At 36.6% G+C, this 27,604-nt stretch overlaps 3 protein-coding genes across 21 annotated transcripts in view; 1 reads left to right on the top strand and 2 right to left on the bottom strand.

Annotated features, from left to right (window-relative positions):
* LOC108181101 (uncharacterized) overlaps window positions 1–7,085 on the bottom strand; it is an 8,869-nt gene extending 1,784 nt beyond the window's left edge. The window contains exons 1-5 of one of the 2 annotated variants that reach the window (XM_087303710.1): window positions 6,910–7,085; window positions 5,655–5,981; window positions 3,140–3,442; window positions 2,901–3,014; window positions 1,840–1,907 (exon numbers count right to left, since the gene is read on the bottom strand). In XM_087303710.1, coding sequence (XP_087159836.1) covers window positions 1,840–1,907; window positions 2,901–3,014; window positions 3,140–3,442; window positions 5,655–5,981; window positions 6,910–6,952 — 855 coding nt within the window. In that variant the 5' untranslated portion in view covers window positions 6,953–7,085. Of the gene's footprint in view, window positions 1–1,659; window positions 1,908–2,900; window positions 3,015–3,139; window positions 3,443–5,654; window positions 5,982–6,909 lie in introns of those variants that run through there. The other variant, XM_087303709.1, reaches the window with a different exon arrangement.
* Window positions 7,086–8,786: 1,701 nt separating this feature from the next.
* LOC100007503 (uncharacterized) lies at window positions 8,787–26,378 on the bottom strand. 8 transcript variants are annotated; one of them, XR_015521572.1, is made up of 7 exons: window positions 25,970–26,378; window positions 20,832–20,979; window positions 20,359–20,519; window positions 12,319–12,642; window positions 9,905–10,213; window positions 9,453–9,819; window positions 8,787–9,361 (listed from the first exon to the last, which is right to left on the bottom strand). XR_015521572.1 is itself a non-coding variant. In XM_087303820.1 (6 exons), exons 4-6 carry the CDS (start codon window positions 12,602–12,604, stop codon window positions 9,677–9,679), a joined length of 738 nt encoding a protein of 245 aa, XP_087159946.1. In that variant the 5' UTR covers window positions 12,605–12,642; window positions 20,359–20,519; window positions 20,832–20,979; window positions 25,970–26,378; the 3' UTR covers window positions 8,787–9,676. The 8 variants fall into 8 exon arrangements, 4 of the variants coding, with proteins under 4 accessions (XP_087159946.1, XP_087159947.1, XP_087159948.1 ...); XR_015521574.1 differs by having other exon boundaries at window positions 20,359–20,429; XR_015521571.1 differs by lacking the exon at window positions 20,359–20,519.
* Window positions 19,456–27,604, top strand: part of LOC100334619 (uncharacterized) — a 29,706-nt gene continuing 21,557 nt past the window's right edge. For 3 of the 11 annotated variants that reach the window (XR_015521531.1, XR_015521530.1, XR_015521534.1), the window contains exon 1: window positions 19,468–19,743. The gene's annotated coding sequence lies outside the window, so the exon portion shown is untranslated. Of the gene's footprint in view, window positions 19,744–27,604 lie in introns of all 11 variants that reach the window. The other 8 variants (XR_015521529.1, XR_015521533.1, XR_015521526.1 and 5 more) reach the window with 7 other exon arrangements.

Genomic DNA, 27,604 nt, shown 5'->3' with positions numbered 1-27,604 from the left:
AAAAAGCCAACTGCAACAAGAGTCGTGTTCTGTGCCTGCGAGGAGCTGTTTAGTCTGTTTAGTAGCGAATTTGCTCCAAAATATTTGCAAAGTGTAACTAACACATTATATGAGCTATTAGATATACATTTGTCATTAACATGCACATACACAATCTCTTCCATACATTCAAAACCCTTTAAAGGGGTTGTATGTATGTTTTGATTAGTTTAAAGAAATATAAACTACTTCTAAAATACAAATTTCAAACGATGGTTAGCATTAAAAATTCATTTTAACATCCTTTTTAAAAGGATAATTTTATTGTGTGTCACCGTGTGTAATTAGGATATGGTTTAGGCTTGACAGTCAGGCACGACTGTCGACAATCTGGCAACTGCATTCGCATAGAGTCATCGATGAAGGGGCCTGGTGAAAAAAAGTGTTTTGAATTTAGACTGCAATACCTAGTTCAACCACTTGGTGTCAATCTTACATATTGCACCTTTTACACACGGCAATCGGTTGATTATCCCTTACTAATATTGTAAACAATATTCAATTTCTTGCACAATGTTGTCAGTGTGCTGCCAGGAGCCACTGGTACTGATATGGACTTATTTGTAAGTTTATTGTAAATCTAAAATAAAATAATCATTGACTCACGTTATACTAATCACCAATGATCACGGATTCAGCTAAAAATGTTCTTTAATAATTTACTGAGGAAAAAAGTCAACTGAAAGCCTGGAAGACAATTGATCGATTCATCTATCAAATCCTCAGATTTGTGTCATTTGACTACAGCATGACAGCAGTGTTGAATACACAATTCTGAATACAACTCAAGACATAATCTGTGTTATTGGACCAGCAAAGACCCCACGATTTTGGTTAATGGAGATGTGACATGGATTAATCTTTACTTCATGGGTGTGCAAACTCAGTCCTGGAGGGCCGGTTTTCTGGAGAGTTTATCTCCAACTAGCTTCAATCAACACTCCTGCCAGGAAGTTTCTAGTATATCTAGTAAGAGCTCAATTAGCTGGTTCAGGTGTGTTTGATTAGGACACCGGCCCTCCTGGACTGAGTTTGGACACCCCTGCTTTACTGTTTCTTATAATCTGGCCATGGCAGCATTATTAGTTTCAATTTTATTAGGATGCCAGAGTTTGCATGTGCTGTGAATTATATGTCAGGGCTTTTTGTTGTGTTATGATCTATAACAGCAGGTACATTTACTATTGTAAACATAGCAGAATTATCAAAATTATACTGGGATCATCTTTACTGACTTTTGGGATCAAATCAGTACTGAAATTGTAAAACAAAAAAGACCACTTGCATTTTGTTGATGTTGAGCGAGTTCTTAAAAACCTCTGACTGGCCAGTGTGTTCTTACTGTTATTGGCTAAAATAGATCATCATCACTTTCTTCACAGAGTGGAGAAACACAGGAGAGTCTGAAATCTGCATCTATCAGCTGATATATGAGCAGCTGATAGATGCAGCGTTCAAAATCTTCTGTGTCCATTTGTCTGTGCAAGCGTTCTGTGTAGAGAATCAAGTGATGATCATTGGAGCCAATCACAGTCATATTTGTTGAACATGTGAACACACTGGCCAATCAGTGATGTTCAAGAACCCCACTGAGTGCAGAATGTAGCAGGAAATGCTGGTATTTTCAAAGAAAAATTCAGGGGGCTGTCAAAATGGTAATTAAAAAAAATGCAGGTGGGGAGAGAGTTAAAAAAAATTGATATGATGCTTTTGTGTGTGATTTCTAAACCTGCTTTATTGCAGGAAGTAAGATTGAGATATAATACAGATACAGATGTAATACAACATAAATGAACTTACTGGTTTTGGTTGTTTTCTTTTGGAGAAATTTAGAGCAATGTAAGTGACCTCTTCTGTAGTTTCCTGATCTGTTTAAACAATAATAACAGACATATTAAAGCAACTTATACTTTGGGGCTGTTGAATGCTTAATGCTTGATTCTGGTTCTTCAGCAACAACTCAGAACATGAGTGTGATGTAGTGACAAGTAACAAGTAAACAACTCAAATCAAGAAGGAACACAAAGATTTTTGGTCCAGACATGAGCAGACACGAGGCAACAAACAGTTAGGTTTCATCTGTGCTATTGATTGCCATTGGCTTGGTGGGTCCCAACCCATGCTGTTATTTTTATATAAACACACAGCTAAAGTAGTTCCAGGCAGGCTTTGAGAGCATTACTGCTCCATTTTACTATGCTGAATAATTTCAGATATTTTACACCTAAAACTGTCAAAAATCAGTCAACAGAAGAAATTGGATCAGATTTGTAAGGATCAAGTCCAGCACGCAGGACCAAAACCTGACAAATGTCAGAAATACAACATCTAAACCATAGTATAAGCTGAATAACTGACTTTGATCCACATCAACAATTATGTATTCTTATCAAGTAATTCAATGGCCTATCATCAGTTATTATTACAAAACTTGTTGTGTTAAAATACATCCTTTTGTTAGTGGCTACATTTGGATATTTTTCTGTTCATTTCAACAACACGTTATGAACAAACTCATGTGACTAGTCCTGAACAGCTTTAGCTGTGTGAATGTAATCAGAGGGTGAACTGGGACTGGTGTGTGAGTGAAGTACATGATGGGATATGTAGTTTAGTTGAATGTGAGTGTTCTGGTGATCCTAACAGTGAAGAGTTTTATTAGGGCAGAGGGTGGAGTTTTAATTTAATGCTCCTCCTCACAACTAATTGTTAAGGACAAGCCAAAGTTATCAAAGAAGGAACTTCTGTGGATTCACATCCAAGGATTATCTGTTTACATTAAGAAGAGAAAACTAAACTTTTTCAATTTTGATTTTGTGTGGACTTTATTGACACCAATATTTTGGGTTTTAAGCACTTGCCTTCTTGACTGATTTTTTTGCGTTTCTTGCAGATGCAGATCAACCAAATTGCAGCTATGATAAACAGAAGTCCAGCCGCAACACAGATCAGCTGTATGTATAATGGTTTTAATTCTGCAACAGACAAAACATTTAATTAAAACCAAACACCTTTTTAATCAAAATGTTGGCCTAATACTGTACTGAGAAAAAGAGAATGCAATATTTGAGATATTTGTGAGGATTTCATAAATTCATACCTGAACATGGATGGCAGAGATCAAAGTTGAGATGTTCAGTTCTGTTGGTGAACGAATTATCAATAACACAGCTGTAGGATTCATTCAGATGGTCAATCTCCAGAGGTAGAGAGATGCTGCTGCTGAGATTAGACACACTGATGCTGGATAATAAACTGTTTCCTTTGTACCAGGAGAGACTCACAGCGCTCACATTCACCACTGAACACAGCAGCACACATCTGGGCACTTCTGAATGTTCAGATATAGATGAAGATGAATTTTGTGGGCAAGTTCTGATAATGACTGGAGCAGGTAGACGAGCTGAAAAACATGGAAAATAATTATAAAGTGTGCTTTTTTTAAGTGCTTTTTGTGACCGATTAAGCAATTACAAAGAAAATCAAATACAGAACAGGAAAATAAATAAACATAAATTAAAATAAAACAAAAGCCAATATAAAAAATAACTGGTATGTACAGTTATATGACTGGCCTAGTAACGCTGGTTATCTTTTTATAATGTGTGTCCCTGAAAATACCCAAATATTCAGGATTCAAAGATTGAACTATTATTGATTTATATTCATTCAGGTGAAATATTAAGCTAAAACATGCATAAATATGACTCAATATTGACTCAGAGGAAAATAACAGTATTACTGTGTACAAAAAGAGCTGTGGCCATGAGGTCTAAAGCTCAAATCAAAATGGATGACAGTCGACGGGGAAAAAAAATCCAAACCACAGGTTGAAAAAGTTTGCTTTGTCATTGTCACGATCACAAGCGATTCAGGCTTGCAGATCGCTGGTAAACACAGACCTTCACCCGGACTACGATTCTGTCACTTTATGAACTACATTTCACCTCATGCAACTCACACACACACCTGTTCCTGTTCTCTGATGATTACACACACAAACATGGCTGACAGCTAATCAAGGGCTTATTACACAGACTATTTAAACATCATATCGGTCGGTCAGTCAGTCAGTCAGTCAGTCGACCGCGGCCTCTGGTAAATTTATGCGTGAAGAGCAGGCGCGAGTGATAGTCGCGGAAGAAATTTTAGATCTGAAAAAGCACACACAAAAGACCTCTGGTAAATTTGCGAAAAAAAATCTGCAAACAAAACATACTTCTTGTGATGTATTTCATGCTGTCCAGAAATGTATGCAGGGGTGCGAATCAAAAATGAGCCAGGGTTGATACTTTTACTATTACTATTGTACTTTTAATCATTGTTCATATATGCATTTTTTTAAATATCTGTATCAAAGTATTTATATTTTTGAAAAGTTTTACTTCATGGTATTATGCCACAACTTTAGGAAAAAAAGGTTCATGTGATTTTGAACCTGAGATATTATCACCAGATCTGAGATGCAAGAGCAAAACATTGAGAAAGCTTATTCTATTTTTGCTTAACGTGTTAAGTCGGTTTAAAAATCACTCTATATGATTTGTTTCTGAACTTGACTAATACAATTGGAACATTCACGTTTTCGTTCTTGGTTCCCTAGTTTAGACCAGTGGCTTAAGCCGGCCTAAAACAAACAAACAAAACATATGCTTATGAACAACTTTAATTGTTTTAAAATTGTACATTTAACATAGACAAGTGATGCAAAATTTTATCAACGTCAGACAATTAATTTGAAACAAAATTGCTAATTAATTACCAAGTATTAAATAATTTGACCATACTTTAAAACTGACTTTTCAAGCTCTTGTTTGATATTTATTGATATTTCACAAATCAACAAGCAGTGATATCACAAATACGATTCATTTGGTCAACAGCATTCCAATTAATAAAACTACATTTTGATACTAAACCCAATAACCATTAGAGAGAGTTTATATTAAGCAGACTTTGTTAAAGTCAAGAGTAATTCAATTAATCAAGAAGTTGAATTGAACGAAGAGTTAAAGTACACTAAAATAATTTATGTAAACATTCAGAGTAAGATAGAGGAGATGCACCCCAAAAATGATTCTGAAGATGTGATTCCAACAGTTTCAGACTGTAGACTAAAACACAAACCTTCTTTGTCTCCTTTTCTACATTAAGGCATACAAAATGTATGTATTCAGGGACATGTGTCCAAAAGTACACATTACCTTGAATATAAGCTGGTTCTAGGAAAAATAATATGCAGATGTACAGTAAGCAGTTTTAGCATAGGTGTTTTTCTTTTAAGAGAAGCTAGATGCTTTTTTTTCCTTTTTACGTTTTGACGTAACCACAAAAAAAAAAAAAACTCTTCTAAGATCATTTAAAATACATATTGAGCCAAAAGAAACAGAGGTTTATCTGAAGAACATACGACTAGAAAAAAATGCCAGGTTTATGAATGGGTGCAAAAAGCTCAAGGGTCAGGCAAACACAAAATACTAACTAATGCATAAGAGTCAAAAGCATGTCAGAAACCTTTTAATATATGACAAGATTTAATTAATAATACTCTACATACATCGCCCAATCACTACATATATTTAAATGTAAAAAATTAGACTCATCAACAAACTTACAATAGACGATAACACTGAAATTCTTGACTTGGTCCTCTTGTCCTCTGATACTCAGTACATAAAGTCCAGAGTCTGAGGTTTTGCTGTCACTGATGGTCAGAGCTCCAGTCTGATCTAGATGTAATCTGCCTTCAAATCTCTCATTAGAGACATCATAATTTACTGAGATGTGATTTCCATCTTTGAGAGCTATGAGAGCGCCTTCTGCTCCAAATGTATACAGCAATTTATTTTTCTGTATATCAGTAAGCACAGGGTTCAAAGTGATTGAATCTCCCTCCATCACTGACACTAACATCACCTCCCGTCCATCAGCAGCAGCCATACCTGAAGACAGAAAGTTACTTAGTTGTGTCTGAAATCACTTCCAATATCCTTTTGTGCACTAAATTAAATATTAATGTTTTGTAGTGCGTTGTGGAAACAGTGATGGATTGGGGCTGGAAAGGCATCCGCTACATAAAACATGCTGGATAAGTTGGCAGTTCATTCCGCTTTGGTGACAACTGATCAATAAAGGGACTTAGACGAAAAGAAAATGAATGGTTGGAAACACTTTAGGGCTGAATTTCAGCAAACAAACTTTCCAATGTTCAACTTAATATTTTAGTTTAAACTCAGTCATAAAAAACACTTTAAAGTAAATCTGTACCATTTTTTTAGTAAAGTATCTGCATATATCTGACTCAAGTTAACCTGCAGGTTAAGAGCACTTGGTGATCACACTCACAAATTGCGCACTCTCGGGCGTATGTATTTCAACTTCATTCATTCATTTTCTTGTTGGCTTAGTCCCTTTATTAACCCAGGGTCGCCACAGTGGAATAAACCGCCAACTTTTTCAGCACAGGTATTATGCAGCGGATGCCTTTCCATCTCTGGGAAACATACACACACACACACACACTCTTTCACTACAGACAATTTAGATTACCCAATTCACCTGCATGTCTGGACTGTGGGGGGACACCAACTGACCCAGCCGAGGATCGAACCAGCGACCTTTATGCTGTGAGGCGACAGCGCTACCTTTTTGAGATTTCACTATTCGGTACCTCCGTGGTCCCGTTATCAACCGAGTTATAAAAACACGTTTTGATTAATTATAAGCAAAAAAAAGGCGAAATATCTAGTGCTTCTCATGTCATGATTACCAGCGCCCTGACAGTTTGTGACTGGCCGAATGGAAGCCCTCATCCGTAAAAACGCATCGTTTATAGGTATAGGCTATTTTATTACTGAAAAAGCCACTTACCAAGCAGAAGCAACGAGTGGAGCAATATAGATAAGAAAATCATTTTCTTCGAATCTTCGTCGACGTCTAATGTTATAGTTTTAGAAGTGAACACTGTTGAACACAACTCACAGTGAGAGAGTAAACTCCCCGTTCACGCAAAGCCTCATGTCGAGAGCTAAAACCAGGAAACAAGCATGAATTTAATTGTAAAAAAAAAGGTAAATCTTGACTTTTTTTTGGCAAAACAATTTTAGTTTCCTCCTGAAACGATGTCTTTATTTAACTAGTTTACACCTTCTGACATCTGTATGTTTAATGCATTTTGTGCTTTTGCCATGTGGGTCATGTCTTTACTGGATTCAGTTAACACAAAAAGGAAATACATCTCCTCAATTCCAGTTTATATTGATTTCATGGCGTTTTCTTGCTTTTAAGTCTTTTATCTGTCAAAAATTGATTAAACTTTGTGTTTAGGGATCTCACTAAAAGGATAGTTCACCCCATGATGATCAATTAAATCACTTCACTTGTCACAAACTTGACCGTTTCCATCTTAAAAATATATTTTAAACAAATGCTGGAAACCTGTAACCATTGACTCCAATTGTATTTGTTTTTTCTATGGAGTTTCTAAACATTGTTCAAAATGTCCCCTTTCAGTGTAAAACAATATATAAACTCAAAGGTATGGAACCACTTCGTCACCTTAGAATTATAAGGTTCTATCTGACATTTTTTGTCAAAATTGAGTTATTGACATATTCTTATTAAATGAGAGCTTATTTACATTACCAAAGTGGTGTAAAAAAGTAAAGTCAATTTTGATTTATTGAGGCCAGACCTCCAGAAGTTTGTAACTAAGGAAACGCTGGCAAAGTTGTGGATCCACGTGCAGCACTTTATTCAAAAGAGAATGGTTAGGCAGGCAATGGTCAACACAGAAGCAAAACCGAATTCCGAATTCGTAGTTTAAACAGGTAAATAGTCAGGCTAGGCAACAGAGAATCAAGACACTAAAAACAAGTCAAGGATTAATACACAGAAAGCCTAGGCTGGATAATATGCTTAGAATTGCTACCTGTAACAAGACTCAGCAATGAGAGTGTCAATCTGAGCAGTTTATATAAGCTGCGTCCCAAATAGCACATTATACACTATGTACTTATGCACTATGTACTTACACACTCAACAGCATAGTGTATAATTAGTGTCGTTCCACACTACACTAATGTTTTTTTACTATGTGGAAATTCAAACCATTTCCCTAATAATGTTTGACGGTGGTCAAATTAGTGAAATAAATGACCAAAGTACCAAATAATACCTGCCATGATTATAACTGCATTCACCATCAGAGGCGCTATAATCACTCTCCTAGGAGAATTTTGCTTTCACAATCTAAAATAAATAGCGTTGCCCCTTCCACAACATTAGCAAACCTGCGGCTGTCGAGTGTGTCCATCATTCCACACTTCATTATAGCACTTGAATAAGTGCATCATCAGGTTAATTAAAGTGAATTATTATTTTTACAGCTTTCAGTGTGAATGCACTACTTACATTATTTACTCTACAAAATGGCATAGAATATTGCATAAGAATGCGATTTGGGATGCACCTACAGTCTGAGTGATTAGCTCTTGAGCAGCTCCCATGCTGTGTGTAATCAAAGGTAAACCAGAACAGGTGTGTGTGTGTGTGGTGCCTGAAGGGAGTTGTAGTTCGTATGGTGGCAGACTTGTAGTTCTCCAGCACTCTACATGGGCTAGATCTCTGATGATTGACAACTACACTGTCAAGTGTGATTTCTAGCAAGAATGTAAAAATGTTAGTATTCAAATAAAATACTAGTACACCGAATTCAAAAGAGGAGGAGTCAATGATGTAGTCGCATCAATAATAATAATAATACAATTTATTCAATAAAAACAGCAAATTGAATTGATTTGTGCAGCGCAAATATTAACAAATATTATTACAAAGTAGATTTAGGAAGTATAAAGGTTTACACAAAGTTTTTTTGATCATTTATGCTCATAATACAAAAAGATAAAGATAAAAGTTATGAAAGAGTATAAGAGTTATTAAAACTATGGCGGAGAGGGGTCGCTATTAATTGAAGAGGGCTAATAATTCTGACTTCAACTGTATATATTGTTATTTTCCTCCCTGTAAATAAGGAAAATTACACTAGAATAAAAATATGAAACAAACTTTGCTTTAAATATCTCGTGATTTTCTCCTTTTGTTGTTTGATTAATGATAAAAACAGTCGGCAGCAGGAATATTGCGCACTGTCACTTTAAGAGCAGTACGATTCTGTTTATGGTTTCTCATTCACATGTCTTTTGATTCTCGTTTGTTTATTACACAAATGAGAGTTAATATGAATAATCACTAAACACCGCATTTTTGACACTTATTTGACCATTAAAGCGCTCTCATTAAGATGACTTAGGATGTGTGTGCTCTGCTGGTCTTTGAGTCTCTCTCTCATGCTTTTAAAAACATAAATGATTCAAATGTACATCAGTTAATGATGCGCATCCCGTGCTGCAGACGTGACATTACAGTACATGCTTTTAGTCATGTACACGTGAAACTGAGCTTTGCAGAGCAACAAATGTATACAACTGGAAAGGGGTGGTATATGATGCATTAATCGTTTTATCTCGATTAATGTTTTTTCATAATCGTAAGAAGCCAAAATCGAAATCGAATTTTCAATTATTAGCTCAGCCCTAATTCATATTACAGTAGAATGCTGTGTAATTTGCCAAAATTGTTAACAGCTTGTCTCCTCTCTGTTCTCCTGTTCTCCCTTTCTGGATCTTATGTCTTCAACCACAAAAGCAGCAGCAGCCACGCCCACCAGAGCAGAGATGACCAATCTCATCACACTTTCGACAGAACCACAGCATGGACATTCTAAAAAGAAATAAAGGTTGCTGTATGAGGTTATTTGTTTGGAATTTCACAACATTTGGACTTAAAAAAGCTTTTGTTGACACACCTTCACATGATTGACAGAGTGTGGTGATGTCCAGATTTGTGGTCTGGTTGCTGATGGTGTTGTTTATCACACAGCTGTAGGTGTTGTTATCCTGATGTTCCACCTCCAGAGGTAGAGAGAGACTGCTGCTGAGATCAGACACACTGATGCTGGACAATATACTGTTTCCTTTGTACCAGGAGAGACTCACAGCACTCACATTCACCACTGAACACAGCAGCTCACATCTGGACACCTCTAAATGTTCAGATACTGATGAAGATGAATTTTGTGGGCAAGTTCTGATAATGTCAGGAGCAGGTAGACGAGCTGAAAAACAGTGTAAATAATTATAAACCAAAAGAATTGTACAGGTAATACTTTTTTGTGACTGATTAAGCAATTATATATAAAAATACAAATACAGAACAGGGAAATAAATAAACAACATAAAGGAAAACAAAAGTTAATAAAAAAATGAGTGGTATGTACAGTAATATGACTGGTTTAGTAACGCTGGTTATCTTTTTACTTGTCCCTAAAGTTGCCAAAATATTCAAGGATTCAAAGATTGCACTATTAATAATTCATATTCATTCAGGTGAAATATTAAGCTAAATTTTTTTTTTAAAAATATGTACATAACTGTATTACTGTGTACGAAAAGAGCAGCGACCATGAGGTGAAGCTCAAATCAAAATGGATGACAGTCCAAACACAATTCTTGTCATACATTTGCATCTCTTTATTTTGATCAGTGTAAAAGGGCCTCCATCATCCATTGTTTTACTTCGAGAGGGCCTTAAATGGATGTTTCAGTAAAACCTACATAAGTATATGACTCAGCGTCAGACTGGCAAAAACCTGAGATATTATCACCGTATCTGAGATGCAATATTAAAATATTGAAGATTTTTTTTTTTTGCTTAAAGGGCACCTATGGTGAAAAATCTACTTTTCAAGCTGTTTGGACAGACATGTGTGTAAGTATGGTGTATATACTGTCATATCGGGGTGATATAAACACACCCAGTACTTTTTTTTTCAAATTTAACAACATAAAAACGGTGGACCAATTGGAGCGGTTTTCAGATCGACCGCAACTTTACGTAGGAGGCTGTCCCCCTGCCCACCAATATTGATTGACAGCTGCGCGCATTAACATGTCTCCGTAGTAACGCATAAACTCATACCGACAAGACAGGACGAGTGCAAAGCAACCGGGAATAAAGGGTCTGTTCAGACAGTTTGCTAGGATTATCAATCATCATCAGGCATGATCAAGAGTGAGTTTTACAAGTTTAAGATGTTTTAAAACGTGTGCATGTGTGTAATGAAGTACAGCAACTCACTTCAGATTCACTTCATCAGCACAGCCTCGTGTCTCTCTCACTGTCTCTCTGTGTGTGTGTTTGCGCTATGTATACGTGTGTGTGTGTGTCTGCATGTCTACGCTATGTATGTGCGTTAAGTGTCTGCGCTACGTGTGTGTGCTATGTGTGTGTGTGTGTCTGCCTGCGTGTCTACGCTATGTATGTGCGTTAAGTGTCTGCGCTACGTGTGTGCTATGTGTGTGTGTCTGCCTGCGCGTCTACGCTATGCATGTGCGTAAGTGTCTGCGCTACGTGTCTATGCTGTGTGCGTGTCTGTGCTGTGTGCGTAAACTCATTATTGCAACTCCACAAAAAAAAAAAGTGTCTGCGCTACGTGTGTGTGCTATGTGTGTGTGTGTGTCTGCCTGCGTGTCTACGCTATGTATGTGCGTTAAGTGTCTGCGCTACGTGTGTGCTATGTGTGTGTGTGTGTGTGTCTTCCTGCGTGTCTACGCTATGTATGTGCGTAAGTGTCTGCGCTACGTGTCTATGCTATGTGTGTGTGTCTGCGTGTCTGCGCTGTGTGCGTAAACTCATTATTGCAACTCCACAAAAAATGCATCAAATACTAGTTGGTAAAGTTCTTACTGTAGTATTTCTCACAAACCTTATGTGACATCTGCTTCCTGACATGTTGCTGACAGGCACGTGGGATCGGTGGGCGGAGATGACTCGCCTTAAAGGCCCAGTGCAAAAAAAAGCAACAACCTTTTCCCAGCTATAATACAGACACTTCAAACAGCTATAATAAATACTCTGATGGGTGTTTCGAGCTAAAACTTTACAGACACATTCTGGGGACACTAAAAAATTTTAATAAATATGAAAAAAGCGGTAACCTATGTGCCCTTTAATGCTTTAAATCAGCTCAAAAATCACTGAATGATTTGTTGGTAAATTTCACTTAAACTATTTGAAAAATCACATTTTCAGTGCTTGGTTTCCTAGTTTTGGCCAGTGATAAAAGCAGCAGGCCAAAACAAAAATACAAACAAACAAACAAACATCTACTTACCAACATCTGTTAAAATTGTTTATTTGAAATAGACAAACTATACTTACGATAGATAGTGACACAAAATTTCTTGACTTGATCTTCTCTTCCTCCTATGATATTTAGTTCATAAACTCCAGAGTCTGAGGTTTTGCTGTCACTGATGGTCAGTGCTCCAGTCTGATCTAGATGTAATCTGCCTTTGAATCCCTCATTAGAAACATCATAATTTACTGAGATGTGATTTCCATCTTTGAGAGCTATGAAAGCGCCTTCTGCTCCAAACTTATAAATCAACATATTTTTCTGTATATCAGTGACACCAGGGTATAGAGTGATTGAATCTCCCTCCATCACTGACACTGACTCCAGTCCATCAGCACCAGACACACCTGAAGACGAGAAACAAAATGAGAGGTAGATCAAAAATTCCTGAAATAATTACTTAAAGGGGCAGTAGGTGATCTGCCAAAATGCTAACCGGTAAGCATATTATCTTTAGACGGCAGGGGAAGGACTGTGTTACAAAGCCACGCCTCCTGAAATAGCAAACGCGCACACAGCGACTCAATAGCACACAACCCAGTAGTTCATTTAATTCGTCAGTTAGAGATGTAGTGTTTAGCCTTCGGCGTGCAGGAATTTCACTTATTACTAAGCCCCACTTACATGATATTTCAGAGTGAATATTCAGAGGCTGTCATTGTTAAAAAATGACGCAATGCGAATATAAAAGAAACTTCAGCTCAGTAAAGCAGGTCGCTGTTTACTTATATATTGGTGTTAAACTGAATAAAAATCTACATTATCGATGGTGTAAAAGGTGCTTATAAAACTGAATATAGTCACATCCATCTTTCACTGGAAGATTTCAGTGTCTGAACAACACTTCTGTGCATATAACCCATTCATAACACAACACACTCTACATCAGGTTTGGGGGACTAAAAGAGTTTTAAAACAGAACATTACCTGTCTAACAGAAATACTTCAGCCATAGTGTCATCCTTCCTCCAGCGTGCAAAACTAACTCCAATATTGATTCAGGATTTTAAAAAGTTTAAATTCAGCATTTGATTTTACTGCGACTGTGATTGTCTCGTGTGCATGTGTCGTGAACGTGCGGCACTCATGCAGGCGTGCATGCTCTAATGGCGGATCTGCATGAACAGAGATGTGCAGAAGTCCAAATCTACATTTGTTGACAGACAGTGAGCTACTTTGGAATTATGGGAGATGTCGGCCCGACAATATTTTATTGGACGAACATTTTTTAGTCTTATGCCTTACTCATATAAAAATACATTAAAACTTATTTACTGTAATCCTTACTATTGGACTGTGAAGAGACTTTCAAACAGCACAACAAAACATCTTTCTGAAGACAATCACCAACTGAACCTTTAAATAACTAAGAAAACGGTTTGTGGAGGATTTTTTTAGGAACGTTAAAGCTTAAAATGCTTTTCAACTAAATACACAAATCATATATAGAGATAATAAAATATAGAAACATAAAAGTCATATAAAAGAATGATTAAATAAAGGTAAAAATTGCTTACCAAACCAAATATTCCCTTAATAATGTAAATCATCTAAAAATATCAAATACAATTTTACATCTGTAACTTCTATTAGCATGTTTTTTATTTTTTTCCCCACACAGTCATTAAAATATTGAAATTTCTATGTTCAAAAAGGACTCTGTCTTGCAACGTTGTCATTATAAAAAATTACAATTTAAAAATATATGTTATTAGAAAAAAAACAACAGGTATCTGTCTACTTGCACAAAATACATTCCTTTCTTTTGTTTCGCAGTATTACCAACTCCACACTAAAGGAAAGGTTCGCCCCAAAATTTTTTAATTTACTCATTATTTACTCACTCTCAAATAGTTTCAAAACTTTATGGAATAAAATCATATGGAAGTCAATGGTTACAGGTTTTAAGCATTTTAAAAATATCTAATTTTGTGTTCAACAGAAAAAGGAAACTCAAAAAGTTTGAAACAAGGGTGAGTAAATGAGGACAGAATTTTCATTTTTGGGTGAACTGTCCCTTTAAAGCCAGGCTTTGTTGCTGCTGGGTAAAAAAAATCCCTCAGCAACAACAGAGCAGATAAATCTAAAAGTAATGCTTCACATTCTCTGTCTGCTGTGCATTTGCAGTTAGTATACAGCGTGGAGGCAGGGACTGGCCAGATAATAAGGCACTTTTGAGCCGATTCACGCAAAAATGCGGCTCAGTCTCTGCATCGATGAGAAGATAACGGACCAGAGTTGTGCTGACTCTACAAACCCTTCTGATGGACTGCAAGACATACAATCTTTACATCTACTTATAAGCCTGTGTTGATGAATTTTATTATCTGTAATTCCAGGCATTTGTATTTGTTATGGTAAAACTTCAGTTACGCTTTTACAGAAAGTGTATAAAAAATGTACTTTCAGATTTTGTATAACTGTTTAATATTTTTATTTTCTCTTTTAACTGCATTGGCATTCACTCTTCATTCATTTTCCTTTAGCTTAGTCCCTTATTTATCAGGTAGCCACAGCAGGATAAACCACCAACTATTTCTGCTTATGTTTTACGCAGTGGATGCTGTTCCAGCCACAACCTAGAACTGGGAAAAAAAAAAAAACACTTTCGCATTCATGCACACACTCATACACTATGGCCATTTATTATTATTTTTTTACCTAGCGCATGTCTGGACTGTGGGGTAAACCGGAGCACCTGGAGAAAACCCATATAAACTTGCAAACTCTACAGCCAAGATCTGAACCAGAACCAAGATTTGAGCTATGAGACGACAGTGCTAACCACTAAGCCACCGTGCCACCCAGTTCAGGCATACAATAGCTGCGTTTTCACTGTCGTGCCTAACATGAGCATGCCAGTGTGAACAAGGGCCAGTTGCATACTCACAGTCATTTCCAGGGCCTGATCGGGCCAAATCAGGGCTTTGAGTGTAGTGTTCTTATAGGGTGCACTCACTTTAGGCTATTTGAATCGTGCCTGGGCGCAATCGACTGCCATATCCCGGTTTGTTTGACACAACTGGCCTGGTTGGAAAAGGTAGGCCAGAACATGTCGTTAATCAAGACGTATGCCCTGACCAGACATGACGTCACTTTTAAGGGACTGTTTCATATGGATTTATTAATCCTTTCTTTTCAATGAATATAAACTAACATAGTTTATCAAAGATGCAAACCCCTCACTGCACTCAAGCTGCTGCCTTCAGCAAATATGTGTGGCACGTATTAATATTACGTATTACATATTATTATTACATATTATTTTCCGGACGTCAAATACCTAGGGATAAAGAGGCTGGGGCTTTGGGCAGAGTGAAGGCAAAGGCAGAGTTTGCTCAAGCCTGGTAATGATGGTCTGCCACCATTTTACTAGTCATGTGTAATGGTCATGATTAACATGGTTAAAATATTAAAATATCTTTTACAAAAGACATAAATAAAGGAAAGAAAGAAAGAAAAAAAGAAAGAAACGTATAGTTACTGGTCAGTTAAGATCTCCCTTATGTTTCCCTTTTAACTTGTGTTGCATAAAATAATCCTCGAAGTAGTTGTAATTTAATACGTTTGCTGTGTCTTTGAAGATGTTGTTTCATTAACGCTTAATAATCTTTACACAATTCAGTCAGGCCCTATACCACATTAAAGACACATCAGCCAGTAACTTTCATTTGTCAAGAAATTTTATCAAGTTCAAAAGGTGCGAAAGATCACTCTATTCACAGCTCTGTCTACAGCCAATTGTCTTACAGTGCAAGTGGCTGGGCTTATTTATTTTTTGGAGATAATAGCCAACAAAATATGAACACAACAAAAAGACTAAAACTTTATAAATTACGTATTAACTTTTGTAGGTTCAACAAAATGGTGTAATATTAGATCTTGTTAAAAAAGCCTAAGATATTAAGCATTTAAAGAATTCCAAAAATCTGATAGAATAAAATAATTCAATAAATAAACCAATATAAAACAAACAAAAGTTTATAACCTAAAATTAAACTGAACAGTTTTAAACCCTTTTGAACTTTCCATTTACAAAGGCCCATCTGAAAAAAAAGTTTTAGATCTTTTCTAAAACAATAATCAACGGCAGTGTCGGATTTAGGCATGTGCAATATTGGCAATCGCCCAGAGCAGCATCTTGCTGGCGGCATGAGGAGAGAAAAAGTCCCCTAGTAAAAGCACTGAGATACAATTTACTGTACGCAAGTGTATTAATTAAGAGTGGCAATCCCAGAATAAAAACGTTAGGAGCCATTTACATTTGGCATCTTTTGCACGCAGGCGAAGCAGTGGCGCAGTAGGTAGTGCTGACGCCTCACAGCAAGAAGGTCGCTGGTTCGAGCCTCGGCTCAGTTGGCGTTTCTGTGTGGAGTTTGCATGTTCTCCCTGCATTTGCGTGGGTTTCCTCCGGGTGCTCCGGTTTCCCCCACAGTCCAAAGACATGCAATACAGGTGAATTGGGTAGGCTAAATTGTCCTTAGTGTACGAGTGTGTGTGAATGTGTGTGTGGATGTTTCCCAGAGATGGGTTGTTGGCTGGAAGGGCATCCGCTGCGTAAAAAAAATAAATAAAATAAACTTGCTGGATAAGTTGGCGGTTCTTTCGGCTGTGGCAACCCCAGATTAATAAAGGGACTAAGCTGAAAAGAAAATGAATGAATGATCTTTTGCACGCACGGGTTTGTTAACCTCTATGTACAACCGATACAATGCTAGCGAAAGCAAACTGATAGATGCGCGCAAAAAAACATTGTTTGTATGCACGCTGATAAAATATGCACCGCTAATGCTCCATGAAACCAAAGTAGCTGCCTTTTGTGCAGAGGTGTTAGAACGCAGCGAGTTTTGCAAGTCAACATAGCTAAAGTTCATATAATATGATCATGATGTTACTTTCACTAAGCATGGCTTTAAAGCAGAAAGCAGGGATAAAGAGTCAGGGAGCGAAGGCTTCATAACATTAAATCTCAGCCATGAGTTGGTTCTAAGACAACAGATAATTCTATAAAACATTTATTTTTTGTATTCTATAGAATTGTCATAATATTCATGCAAAAGTTTTTTTAAGTGATCTTAGCATATCACTCCATATTGTTTTCCAGTTACATTTAGGATTGATTTCTGCTATTAATTAATTCATTCATTTTCTTTTCGGTTTACTTACTTTATTAATCCAGGGTGGCCACAGCAGAATGAACCGCCAACTTATAAAGCATATGTTTTACACAGCGGATTTCATTCCAGCTGCAACCCATAACTGGGAAACACCCATACACTCCCATTCACACACACACTTTTTTTAATTACACAAAAAGTGGGCTGCTCGGTGACGCAGCGCCTCACAGCAAGAAGGTCACTGGTTCAAGCCCAGGCTGGGCCAGTTGGCGTTTCTGTGTGGAGTTTTAATGTTCTCCTTGTGTTTGCGTAAGTTTCCTCTGGGTGCTTCAGGTTCTTCCACAAGTCCAAAGACATGCACTATAGGTGAGCTTTTAAGGTATTTTGATATAGGATTAGACCATGCAGACAAGTTTTTTTTTTTAAGTTTGTACATAATGATCATTTCAAAAATTGCTAATTGGAAATGGCCTCAGTTTCACAGAATGACGACTACGTGTGAAAATTAACCTGTTAAAAAAAAAAAGACCGCAAATGCACTGCAGATGAGTATGTGTGAAACAGCAGTAACAAAGCAACACGTAAATCTAAACGGACTAAAACCAAACAAACAAAATAAAAAAAAAAGTTGCTTTTCTGTGTAAAAGATATGACAACGCTAATGAAACTAAGATAAGACTAAACAAAACGAATCGCACATATTGCTTAGAAGAAATACAGCCAGCATTATAAATTGCAAAAGATAAAGCCACAACTTACCAGTGAGGTACAAACACAGCACAGCAAACAAGCAAATCATTTTCGTATACTTTACAACAAAACAAATTTAATAGGAATAAAAACTAAACTAAAACAGTCTAAATAGGAATAAAAATAAATTTGAACAAAATTTCTTAAAACACGTTTTGTAGATAAACGAGAGGTCTAAGAACAAGAGTCCTCGGAGACGTTATGAGTCGACAGAGAGCAAACTCGTGTGCGCGCGCCGCCTAGAGTGAAACATAGGCACTTTTATTGGTCCTGTACCGTCAGTTTTCAGTGTCACCACAGCACACTTAACTGCCTTATACACTTTTCGCTTATAACATCTAAACGAGTGTTATATTTATATATATATTTATATATATATATTAAGAAATTAACTGAGTTTGTGTCAACGTAAATGTAACAGTAGCCTATATAACAAATCAGGACTTGCTTTTGTCTCGTTCTGAACTGAGCTGCTCTGGTAAGATCTCAGACTGTTTGGGAGACCGCATTAGTTAAACACGCAGCGCCATCTGTCTTTAACAAAGAGAAATCCCCTAAACCCCCCTATGTTGCTTCGGAAACCAAAAAGGACATTAACAACGTAGCCTACGATATTTGAAAAAATAAAAATATTAAAAAATAACGCCTGACAGTTTAAACCAGGTATTCACTTTCTGTTCAATAAAGCAGCAATACACATGTCTATATGTCCTCTAAAAAAGAAAATTGGGCAAAGTCAAACTCATTTAAATAATAATGATTTCAACTAGGTATAATTTTCCGGTAAAATTCTAGTTATTTTAAAAAAAGTTTTTCCAAGTGTTTTTAATAGCGACAAGATTATTTAAAATAAAATGAATAATTTATAACTAATCTCTAACATCGAACTTATATTGTCTTTGGCATGATGACAACTATATAATATTTTTTTCTAGTTGTTTTGCAAAAAAAACTAGTATTCAGTTTAATGGCTTAAGAAGGAAATTTATTGCACAACAGCAATTCTGATTTGATTTTTGATTAATGTAAAGCCTGAGGGACATGTTATCTATTTTCTCCTTATTTAATATGACTGCAAGCCCTTCAGCTTCCATTTGTTTTAAGCATTACTTCAATCACATTTCCACTGCAAAACAGTTCTTGTTGTGCAGATTGAAAGTTCCAATTGTAATGATTAAAGTAATTAATCTAAATGTGTTTATATGTATTTTTATATTCTGGGCAAGGCATAGGACTAAAATTAAACACGTTTAAATAAAACGGCACACGTTCATGCAGATAGCTCCGTCATTTGCACGCATGTGCAGCAGTGATCTGCTGCAGCTGAAAAAGAGAGAGTGAGAGAGAAGAAGAGAGGCAAACTCAGCATTAACATGAACTTCCTTCTGAAAGACCAATTCATGTAACCATTTCATTTTGTAACCATGAAAAGAAAGATAGTTTTTAAAAGTTTCAAAAATGCAGAATCAAAACTTTTCTGAATCCGGAATCAATTTCAGAGTCACTTTTGCAGGCTGGAGGGATATATGCAGTTCAAAATCACTATCTGAAAGAGGACATGGCTGTCTTTATTTTAAACAGGTAAGTTTTAAAATTTTTAATTTAATCTTCAACTGGCTCGCATGAGCTGCTGGTGGCAGGCATACTGAGCCGTCGGTATTCCAGTCTGTCCGTTTGGATGAAATTACTGGAAAGCAATAGCCTGCTGTAATAGCTTGAAAGAATATAAATATGATGTCATGATGAAAAGTGCGCTATTCCGCCAAGCTTCTTGAAGTAAAGTTGGTTTTATATTAAAGCATTCGTTAATTTTTTACAGTAAAACCTGGCAGCTGGGTTGCTAGCCACATTCTGTATTTTTACAGAACCACCTACTGTAAACATGATTTACAATCTTGTACTGCAGTTACCAAAAACAGTACCCTACTGATATATTGCATATTCTTACAGTATTAAACGATGTCTACACCGTTACAATGTTTTATTCAGCTGGAAATCATATAAATTACTACTTTTCACTCAGTACTCCAAACTATACTCTCAAACATATGTAATAAAAAAATACGTTATAAAAATTACAAACGGTAACAATATGAATTAAAACACAACACTGACAGGAAACCAAAAAGCAAACATAATGAACATTTCCTGATGAAAATAGCATTTTACAGTTAAATATGAAGGTAGTGTACTTACTTTTAATGGAAAATGTCTCAGAGAATGATTTAAACAAAATCCATCAAATCCAACTCTGTGATGTTTAAAGTCTTTTTGCAAAGGAGAAGAAAACTTCAGGTTAACAGTCCTGTTTGTTTTTGCATATGTCCAGTCTTCTTTGATTATATTTACTTTGTTGGCTTTGAATCCAAGTTCAGGGTTGATATAATCAACAAAAAAAGAAAAAATACACTAGTGGATTATATGTAGATTTATATATTAGACAGCACAGATCATTTGCAAACAGCTTTTGTAAAATCAGATGTCTTTTTGTGATATATTTGTTTGGATATAGTCCTTATTTTCAAATTATGATTTTGCAAAAAATGTCCATCTTCTCTAAACTGATCAAAAGCAGAACATGCATCTATGAAGCTCTTTACAAATAATGTCAAGACAAGGTTTGTGACCCAGTTGACTTTAACATACATGACTAGTTAATATGTCAATACCTCTGAACCCAAGGGTGACTTTCTGCCTCTTTCTGATACTGGAGGTTGAAATTGTTGAATGAGGCAAACAGTTCTTCAAGGCCAGAGATACCACACACAGCCTTGTCTTCAATGCTTAACATACACCACTGGCTGCTTGAAGATGGAGCTGAAAATGAACAAACACAAATTTTACATTAAAGATACACTTAAGTTTGTAAAAACAAATAGCTAACTCAATGTCTTCATGTTGTCCCAACACAGATTGATTGTGTGGAACCCAGTGTGTATAACAAAGCAGGGTTCCATACAATTTATTGAAGTCATCTCAGCACAAATTGATAAAGTAAATGCAACAAATTTAAGTGGATTTAACATAAAACAAATAGGTTGTCGCTGAAAAATCTCTGGAATGGTGTTGTTTTAGCTTCTTTTAAATAAGTATTTTGAACAAGCAGCAAAAATATTTTTTGAGTGTATTAAATGACCTTAATGGGCCTGTAATTTGAGGATAATGTTGTTTTGAATACTTAATATTTTGAATACTCTGCCATCCATCCCGCTCGTAATACATAGTCTTACATAGTCTGTGACTGTATAGGATTCATATTTCCAAATGTGTCCCCGTCTTGCACAAGTTTCGCAAGCTTCCTGTTAGCAAGTTTTTACTAGTGTGGTTTCCTCTACGGTTAAACCTCGATCTGAATCACCAGGGCTGTCCCGAGCCTTCAGGGGCCCCTAAGCAGGATTTTATTTGGGGCTCCCTTGGTGCAAACAATTTGACAAATTAATAATCAATCCTTGATTATTCGCACAATATAAATCTAAAACATGCATTATTATTATTTTTTTTATTTGCTGTACCTGTATTGCTTAAATCGTAACATATATATTTTAAGACAATTCTAAATACTATTTTGCAGAAACAACTGCCTAGATGGTCCCACATTCTATATGACTACTTGCCACAAGTGTAACGCTTTTATTAGCATTATTGAGCTGTAATTAATGTTGTTAAAATCAAAATGGCTGGAAGCAGCTAACAGCATATTATTATTATTATTATTAATATTCAGTCACAAGCAGTGGTGGAAAGAGTACTGAAAAATCATACTCAAGTAAAAGTATCATTATTTGCCTAAAAATGTAGTACAAGTTGAGTAAAAGTATATGTTGTAATTACTACTCAGAGTATGAGTAAAAGTAGCTCTTTTAAAAGTACTCATGAGTAGTGAGTATTACGCTGTGAAAAGCTTATGCGATCACATGTAATTTGTGGATGTTTGTAAATGAAACATTCTGTAGTGCATGTAGTTATTGCTCAGCAGGCACACAACATCATATAGGACGTTAATATTAGGTTAGATTAAGGTTCTGATGTCAAGTGACCAGAATTCAATGTCTAGCTTCTTCTCACAAATCTGAACCACATTTGGCTTTCGAGCGGAAGCAGTCGAGACCCTCAGTATGGCTTGAAGATGATCATCATTAAGTCTAGACCTGTACTTTGACTTATTGAAGTTCAAGGTGGAGAATAACTTCTCACACAAATATGTGCTCCCAAAAAGGCACATGGTCCGCTTGAACATTCGGGAAAGCTCAGGGAAGCTGGGGGGCAATTCTCTCTAAAATTGCCCATGCATATCTGCTTTTCCACTCATCTCCCTGAACTTGACTTTGAGATCAGAATTGCATTACAGGTCAATGGAGAGGGTGCTCGCTGCAGAGCCATTTGAGGAGAGCTGAGCTCCAGCGAGGGGGAGCATGAGCTGTCGCTCCTCCTCCTGTAAGCTGTTTTAATGCAACATCTATATGTTTTAATGCATATAGAGGGGCATCTTGCACATCAAAGGAAAAGGGGTCCACAAAAATTTGGAAAGTGGCTCTGTGCGTTTTGAAGTCTGCAAATCTGTGATCAAATTCCTTCTCTAGCTTAAAAATAGCATCAACATATTTCTCACCACTGAATCGTATGCCTGCATCCACAAGTGCCTTGCATGCTGGGAAATGGCAAAGGTTTGTCTGAGAGAGCTGGGATTTCCATAACACAAGTTTTGTGGAGAATGCTCTCACATTGTCATAGGCAGCGCTGACGAGCTGCCCCTGGCCTTGTAACATCTTGTTTAGTGCATTCAGCTTATGTGTGATGTCAACAAGAAAAGCTAAGTCCATGAGCCATTTGTGATCACTCAACTCAGAAACAGCCTTCCCATCCTTCTCCAAGAAGGCTTTCACTTCTTCTCTCAACTCAAAAAATCTTTTCAGGACATTTCCCCTGCTGAGCCAACGTACCTCGGTGAAATAGAGCACATCTCCATATTCTGACTCCATTTTCTCTAAAAAAGCACGGAAACTCATGTGCTTTAATCCCCTGGATCTGATTTGGTTGACGCATTTCACAACAACAGACATCACATTGTCACACGGCAGGCATTTGCTGCAAAGGGTCTGCTGATGGTTAATGCAGTGAAGAGCAATGGCCTCCTCTACACCCTCCTCTTGAAGTTTTTTTTTAACAAGTGCCACCAGTCCATTTTTCCTCCCTATCATCGATGGCGCTCCGTCGGTTGTTTTTCCAACAAACCTGCATTCTCAAGGGTATCACACAGATGACGAAATATCTCATTAGCGGTGGTCTGGCCATGCATTGGAATTATTGTGAGCAGCTCCTCCGTCAATTCAAAACTGCAATCAACACCACGGACATAAATTGTGAGCTGAGCAGTGTCTGTTATGTCTGTGCTTTCGTCAAGAGCGACAGAGTATGCATCAAAACATTTGGCTCTCACACAGTTGATGATAAATGTCACTTGACATGTCAGAAATGCGCTCTGCCACAGTGTTGGCAGAAAAACAGAGGTTGCTAAACTGACCTTTCTTTTCCGGACAGATAATACTTGCAGCCTGTAACATGCATTTTTTAACAAACTCTCCTTCTGTGAATGGTGTCCCTGCCTTAGCAATCATCTCACTAACCATGTAACTAGCTGCGACTGATGCAACATTCTCTTTGGTTGATTTCTTGAAGAAATCTTGTTGCCTCAGAAGACATGCTTTAAGACTGGCAACTCGCTTGGCTCTCTCATCCCCCTGATATTTTGCACATTCCTCAGCATGTTTAGTTGAATAATGGCGTTTCAAGTTGTATTCCTTGTGCACTGCAACTTTCTCTGTGCAAACAAGACATGTGGGGATGCCCCTGTGCTCAACAAAGAAATACTGCGTCTCCCACTTTTCCTGATATTGTCTGTGCTCGTCATCAATCTTTCTCTTCACTGCAGGCTTTGATGAAGTCATGATGGGGGTATGACCAAATCTAATTCTGTAATAAAATCTAATTCTTCTCTGTCTGTTCTAATTCTAATTGATTCCAGGTGTGGCCCACACACAAACTCTCCTGCCGACTGCCAGCCTCTCTTCAATTCAATCTTTTTCTGACCGCTGTGCCAGGGGTCAAGTCCTCGGGAAAAAAGTGGGGGAACTCACTCAAAACTTCCATTCCCTCACCTAAAAAAAAAGGCATATGTATATGTATATGTATATGTATATGTATAAATAAAACACCCCCACCCCACTCTCTCCCCGCTCCGCTGATTCTGTCAGTGTACAGCGGTCAGCGCGGGCCACAAAATATTGCACTGAGGGCCGCGAGTTTGAGACCCCTGGTCTAGGGGCTCAAATCAAGGTTGCAATCTTTTAATCTCGATTAATTGTGCAGCTCGAATATATATATATATATATATATATATATATATATATATATATATATATACACACATACATACAGGGAGAACATGCAAACTCGATTTATCAATAGATCACAAAAAAAAAACAACCACTAAAAATTTCAATTTTTGTAAATAAAGGGGAAAATTAAAATAAAAAAAATGTGATTCATTTCTTTTATTAACAGCACATATTTAATAGAATTGGAAGTGTGAATCAAGTGCACAGTAAAACTAGCTTTAAAAAGCTGATGTGCAAGGAGCAGTTTGTGACTGAAAAGCTCACATCTTGCATATGAATCACTTTAAAAAGATGGCCTGAGTCGTCAAAAAAATCAGATTTGACCATTAAGATATGCTGTGTAAATGCAGCCTAATTTAGTCATAGCTGCAGCAGCATCATTTTGTGTAACATACATAAAAAAAAATTATCAAAATAGCAATTTATTACTTTCTAGATTTCTCTCAACTTAAAGTCCCCATGAACCAAATGCAAACATTTTTTTTCATATTGTGATGCAGTTCCTAGAGAAACAGATTATTAAATGAACAGTGGGCGTGGCTTGTTTTTATATGAACGGATGTAGTAAAGTAGGCATTTTATTTAGAACGATGGGGAACAGGGAGAGTTATTGCAACCTAACAGACACCTCCTACTCACCATTTCTGTTTGTTGTCAAATCTGAGTTGCAGCAGCATGGTTAAATGTGTTAACCATGCCCAATACCTAAAACATACCTGATAAATCAACTTTTTTACAGATTTCAATTAAAGATTAGATTAAGTGTTAAATGTGGTAAAGTGTGTCAGCCACGCCCAATTCCTAAAAACATACCTGAAAAATGAACTTTTACAGATTTCAGTTAAAGATTAGCAGGGCAAACATTTTTTTTTTCTTAATGACATGTATAGATGAAATGTTCACCACAAAATTAGCAATGTGAGCTAACAAATTCATATGGTTAGTTTGGATTTCTTTTTACAACTTGACCAACTTATTTTATGGAAACATGTTATGCCCTGGTTTAATTAATTAATTAATATATATATATATATATATATAGATATATAGATATATAGATATATATAGATATATAGATATATAGATATATAGATATATATATATATATATATATATATATATCTATATATATATATCTATATATATATATCTATATATATATATCTATATATATATATATATATATATATATATATATTAGATTTTTTCCCCAAGTGGACATATTGCTATATTTCAAAATGCATGCATATATGACACATTTTATATGTAAAATCCACATATGAAGATGCATGCCATAAATGTAGCCTAGCTTGCAGATACATTGTCATCAGATTGTCATCGCTGTTAACGCCATCACATATGACCCAAACAAATTATCTTAAAACGCATACGCCAAAATAATTGTTACTTACCTTCGTGATGAATTGTGTCAACTTATTCCCAGATTTATCCTTAATTTTTTATTTTTTGTTTGTTTGTTTTTAAACTCATTTTCCAAAGTTCCCGCAACCTTCTATGTCTCTTAATTACGGAACCCCGGAAGGGACGTAGTGGAGGAGAAAAAAATTGGCTGGGTGAAAAAAATGGGTGAAAGAAAAAAATGGGTGGGAGGAAAATCTAATTTCTAAGTTTTTGCTTTCTCTCGCAAAACTGTTTCTCCACAAACAATTCCTGTTCACTTAACTCAAGTAAACCCTCCCGTTTTTGCTGAAATTCTCCCATATTTTACCATTCTACCCCACTTTCTTTACATTACTGTGCGCTGATTGTCGCCTTTCACTTTGCAACCTCCGAACCAGTGAATGCACGACCATATTCTCCGCAGACGAGCGGGCGCTGCCATTTAAATATTTTTGGCACGAGACTTCTTCTTCTTCTTTGGGTTTTACTGGCGGTTGGCAACCAGACTTATAGGTGCATTACCGCCACCGACTGGAATGGAGTATGGAACTAGTTGAATAATTTCTGAAGTGTATAAATTACAGGAAGGGAGAGAAAGGGGGAGGAAATAGTGTTTTGGCACGAAACTTCCGGTCTCTGTCACTCTGATTAATTTTTAGACATTAAAAACTGCTCGTTTCGCTGTTTGATGTTGCAAACTGATATTTCCTTGTTATATCATTCTACTTGGTCTGTATAGTCATGCAAACATTTGTTTGTAGAGCAAGTAGTTTGGCCGTTTTTTGCCGTTTATTATTCCTTGTGAAGTGAGTGAGTGAAGTGAACAGGAATTGTTTGTGGAGAAACAGTTTTGCGAGAGAACGCAAAACATCTTTGCGAGGGAACGCAAAACATCTTTGCGAGATAACGTAAAACTTTGCGAGGGAACGCAAAACATATTTGCGAGGGAACGCAAAACTTTGCGAGAGAACGCAAAAACTTAGAAATATATATTTTCCTCCCACCCATTTTTTTCTTTCACCCATTATTTTTTTTTTCACCCAGCCAATTTTTTTTCTCCTCCACTACGTCCCTTCCGGGGTTCCGTACTTCCGGGGTTCCGTAGTTATTCATTTCCGGATTCGTAACATCTCTCCTGGGACAAAAGAGTTTAGAATGACCTAGAGGCGACACTCAGTAGAAAGTCCATTGCATCAGCAGCGCCAAGCAACTGCCGGGTTCCGCCATTTTGGAATGAAAGCGATCGGCTGTCCATTAGATCTTATTGATATGACGATGGAAAGCAGCTGCTTTGTTTTTTTATTTATTTATTGGAAAAGCACATTAAAGCTGAGATACAACGTGAAAGACGACAACACAGCACTTACTATGACAATCCGCAGCAGTTTTAATTTAGTTTATTGCCGCCATCTAGTGGCTTTTTACAAAATTGCACTATGGTGTCGCCTCTTGGTGATTCTAGCCTCTTTGCCTGGGATCGATGCAACCGGAAGTTAACAAAAAAATTTTATTCACATAATTTATAAAATTTCCCATTAATTTTATTTTATTAACGTCTACCCTAACCATAAACTCCGTCACAGTACTGCAAAAACATTGATTATTGTTATACATAGTGTCATAAAAATGCTGATAGTGATGTCATA

Source organism: Danio rerio, chromosome 22 (assembly GCF_052040795.2).
Source record: "Danio rerio strain M-AB ecotype USA chromosome 22, GRCz13ab, whole genome shotgun sequence".
NCBI classification, from domain to species: Eukaryota; Metazoa; Chordata; class Actinopteri; order Cypriniformes; family Danionidae; genus Danio; species Danio rerio.
The sequence above is the reverse complement of the archived record's forward strand: the minus strand, read 5'-3'. Positions and strand labels throughout refer to the sequence as shown.

Excerpts from the sequence above, each read along its gene's own strand:
- LOC100007503 (XM_087303819.1), bottom strand. The coding sequence starts at position 18,211 with ATGATTTGCTTGTTTGCTGTGCTGTGTTTGTACCTCACTG. Across the intron at positions 12,643-18,171 it reads GCTGTGTTTGTACCTCACTG|GTGTGTCTGGTGCTGATGGA; the intron begins GTAAGTTGTGGC and ends TCTCGTCTTCAG. Across the intron at positions 9,820-9,904 it reads ACTCTGTCAATCATGTGAAG|AATGTCCATGCTGTGGTTCT; the intron begins GTGTGTCAACAA and ends ATTTCTTTTTAG.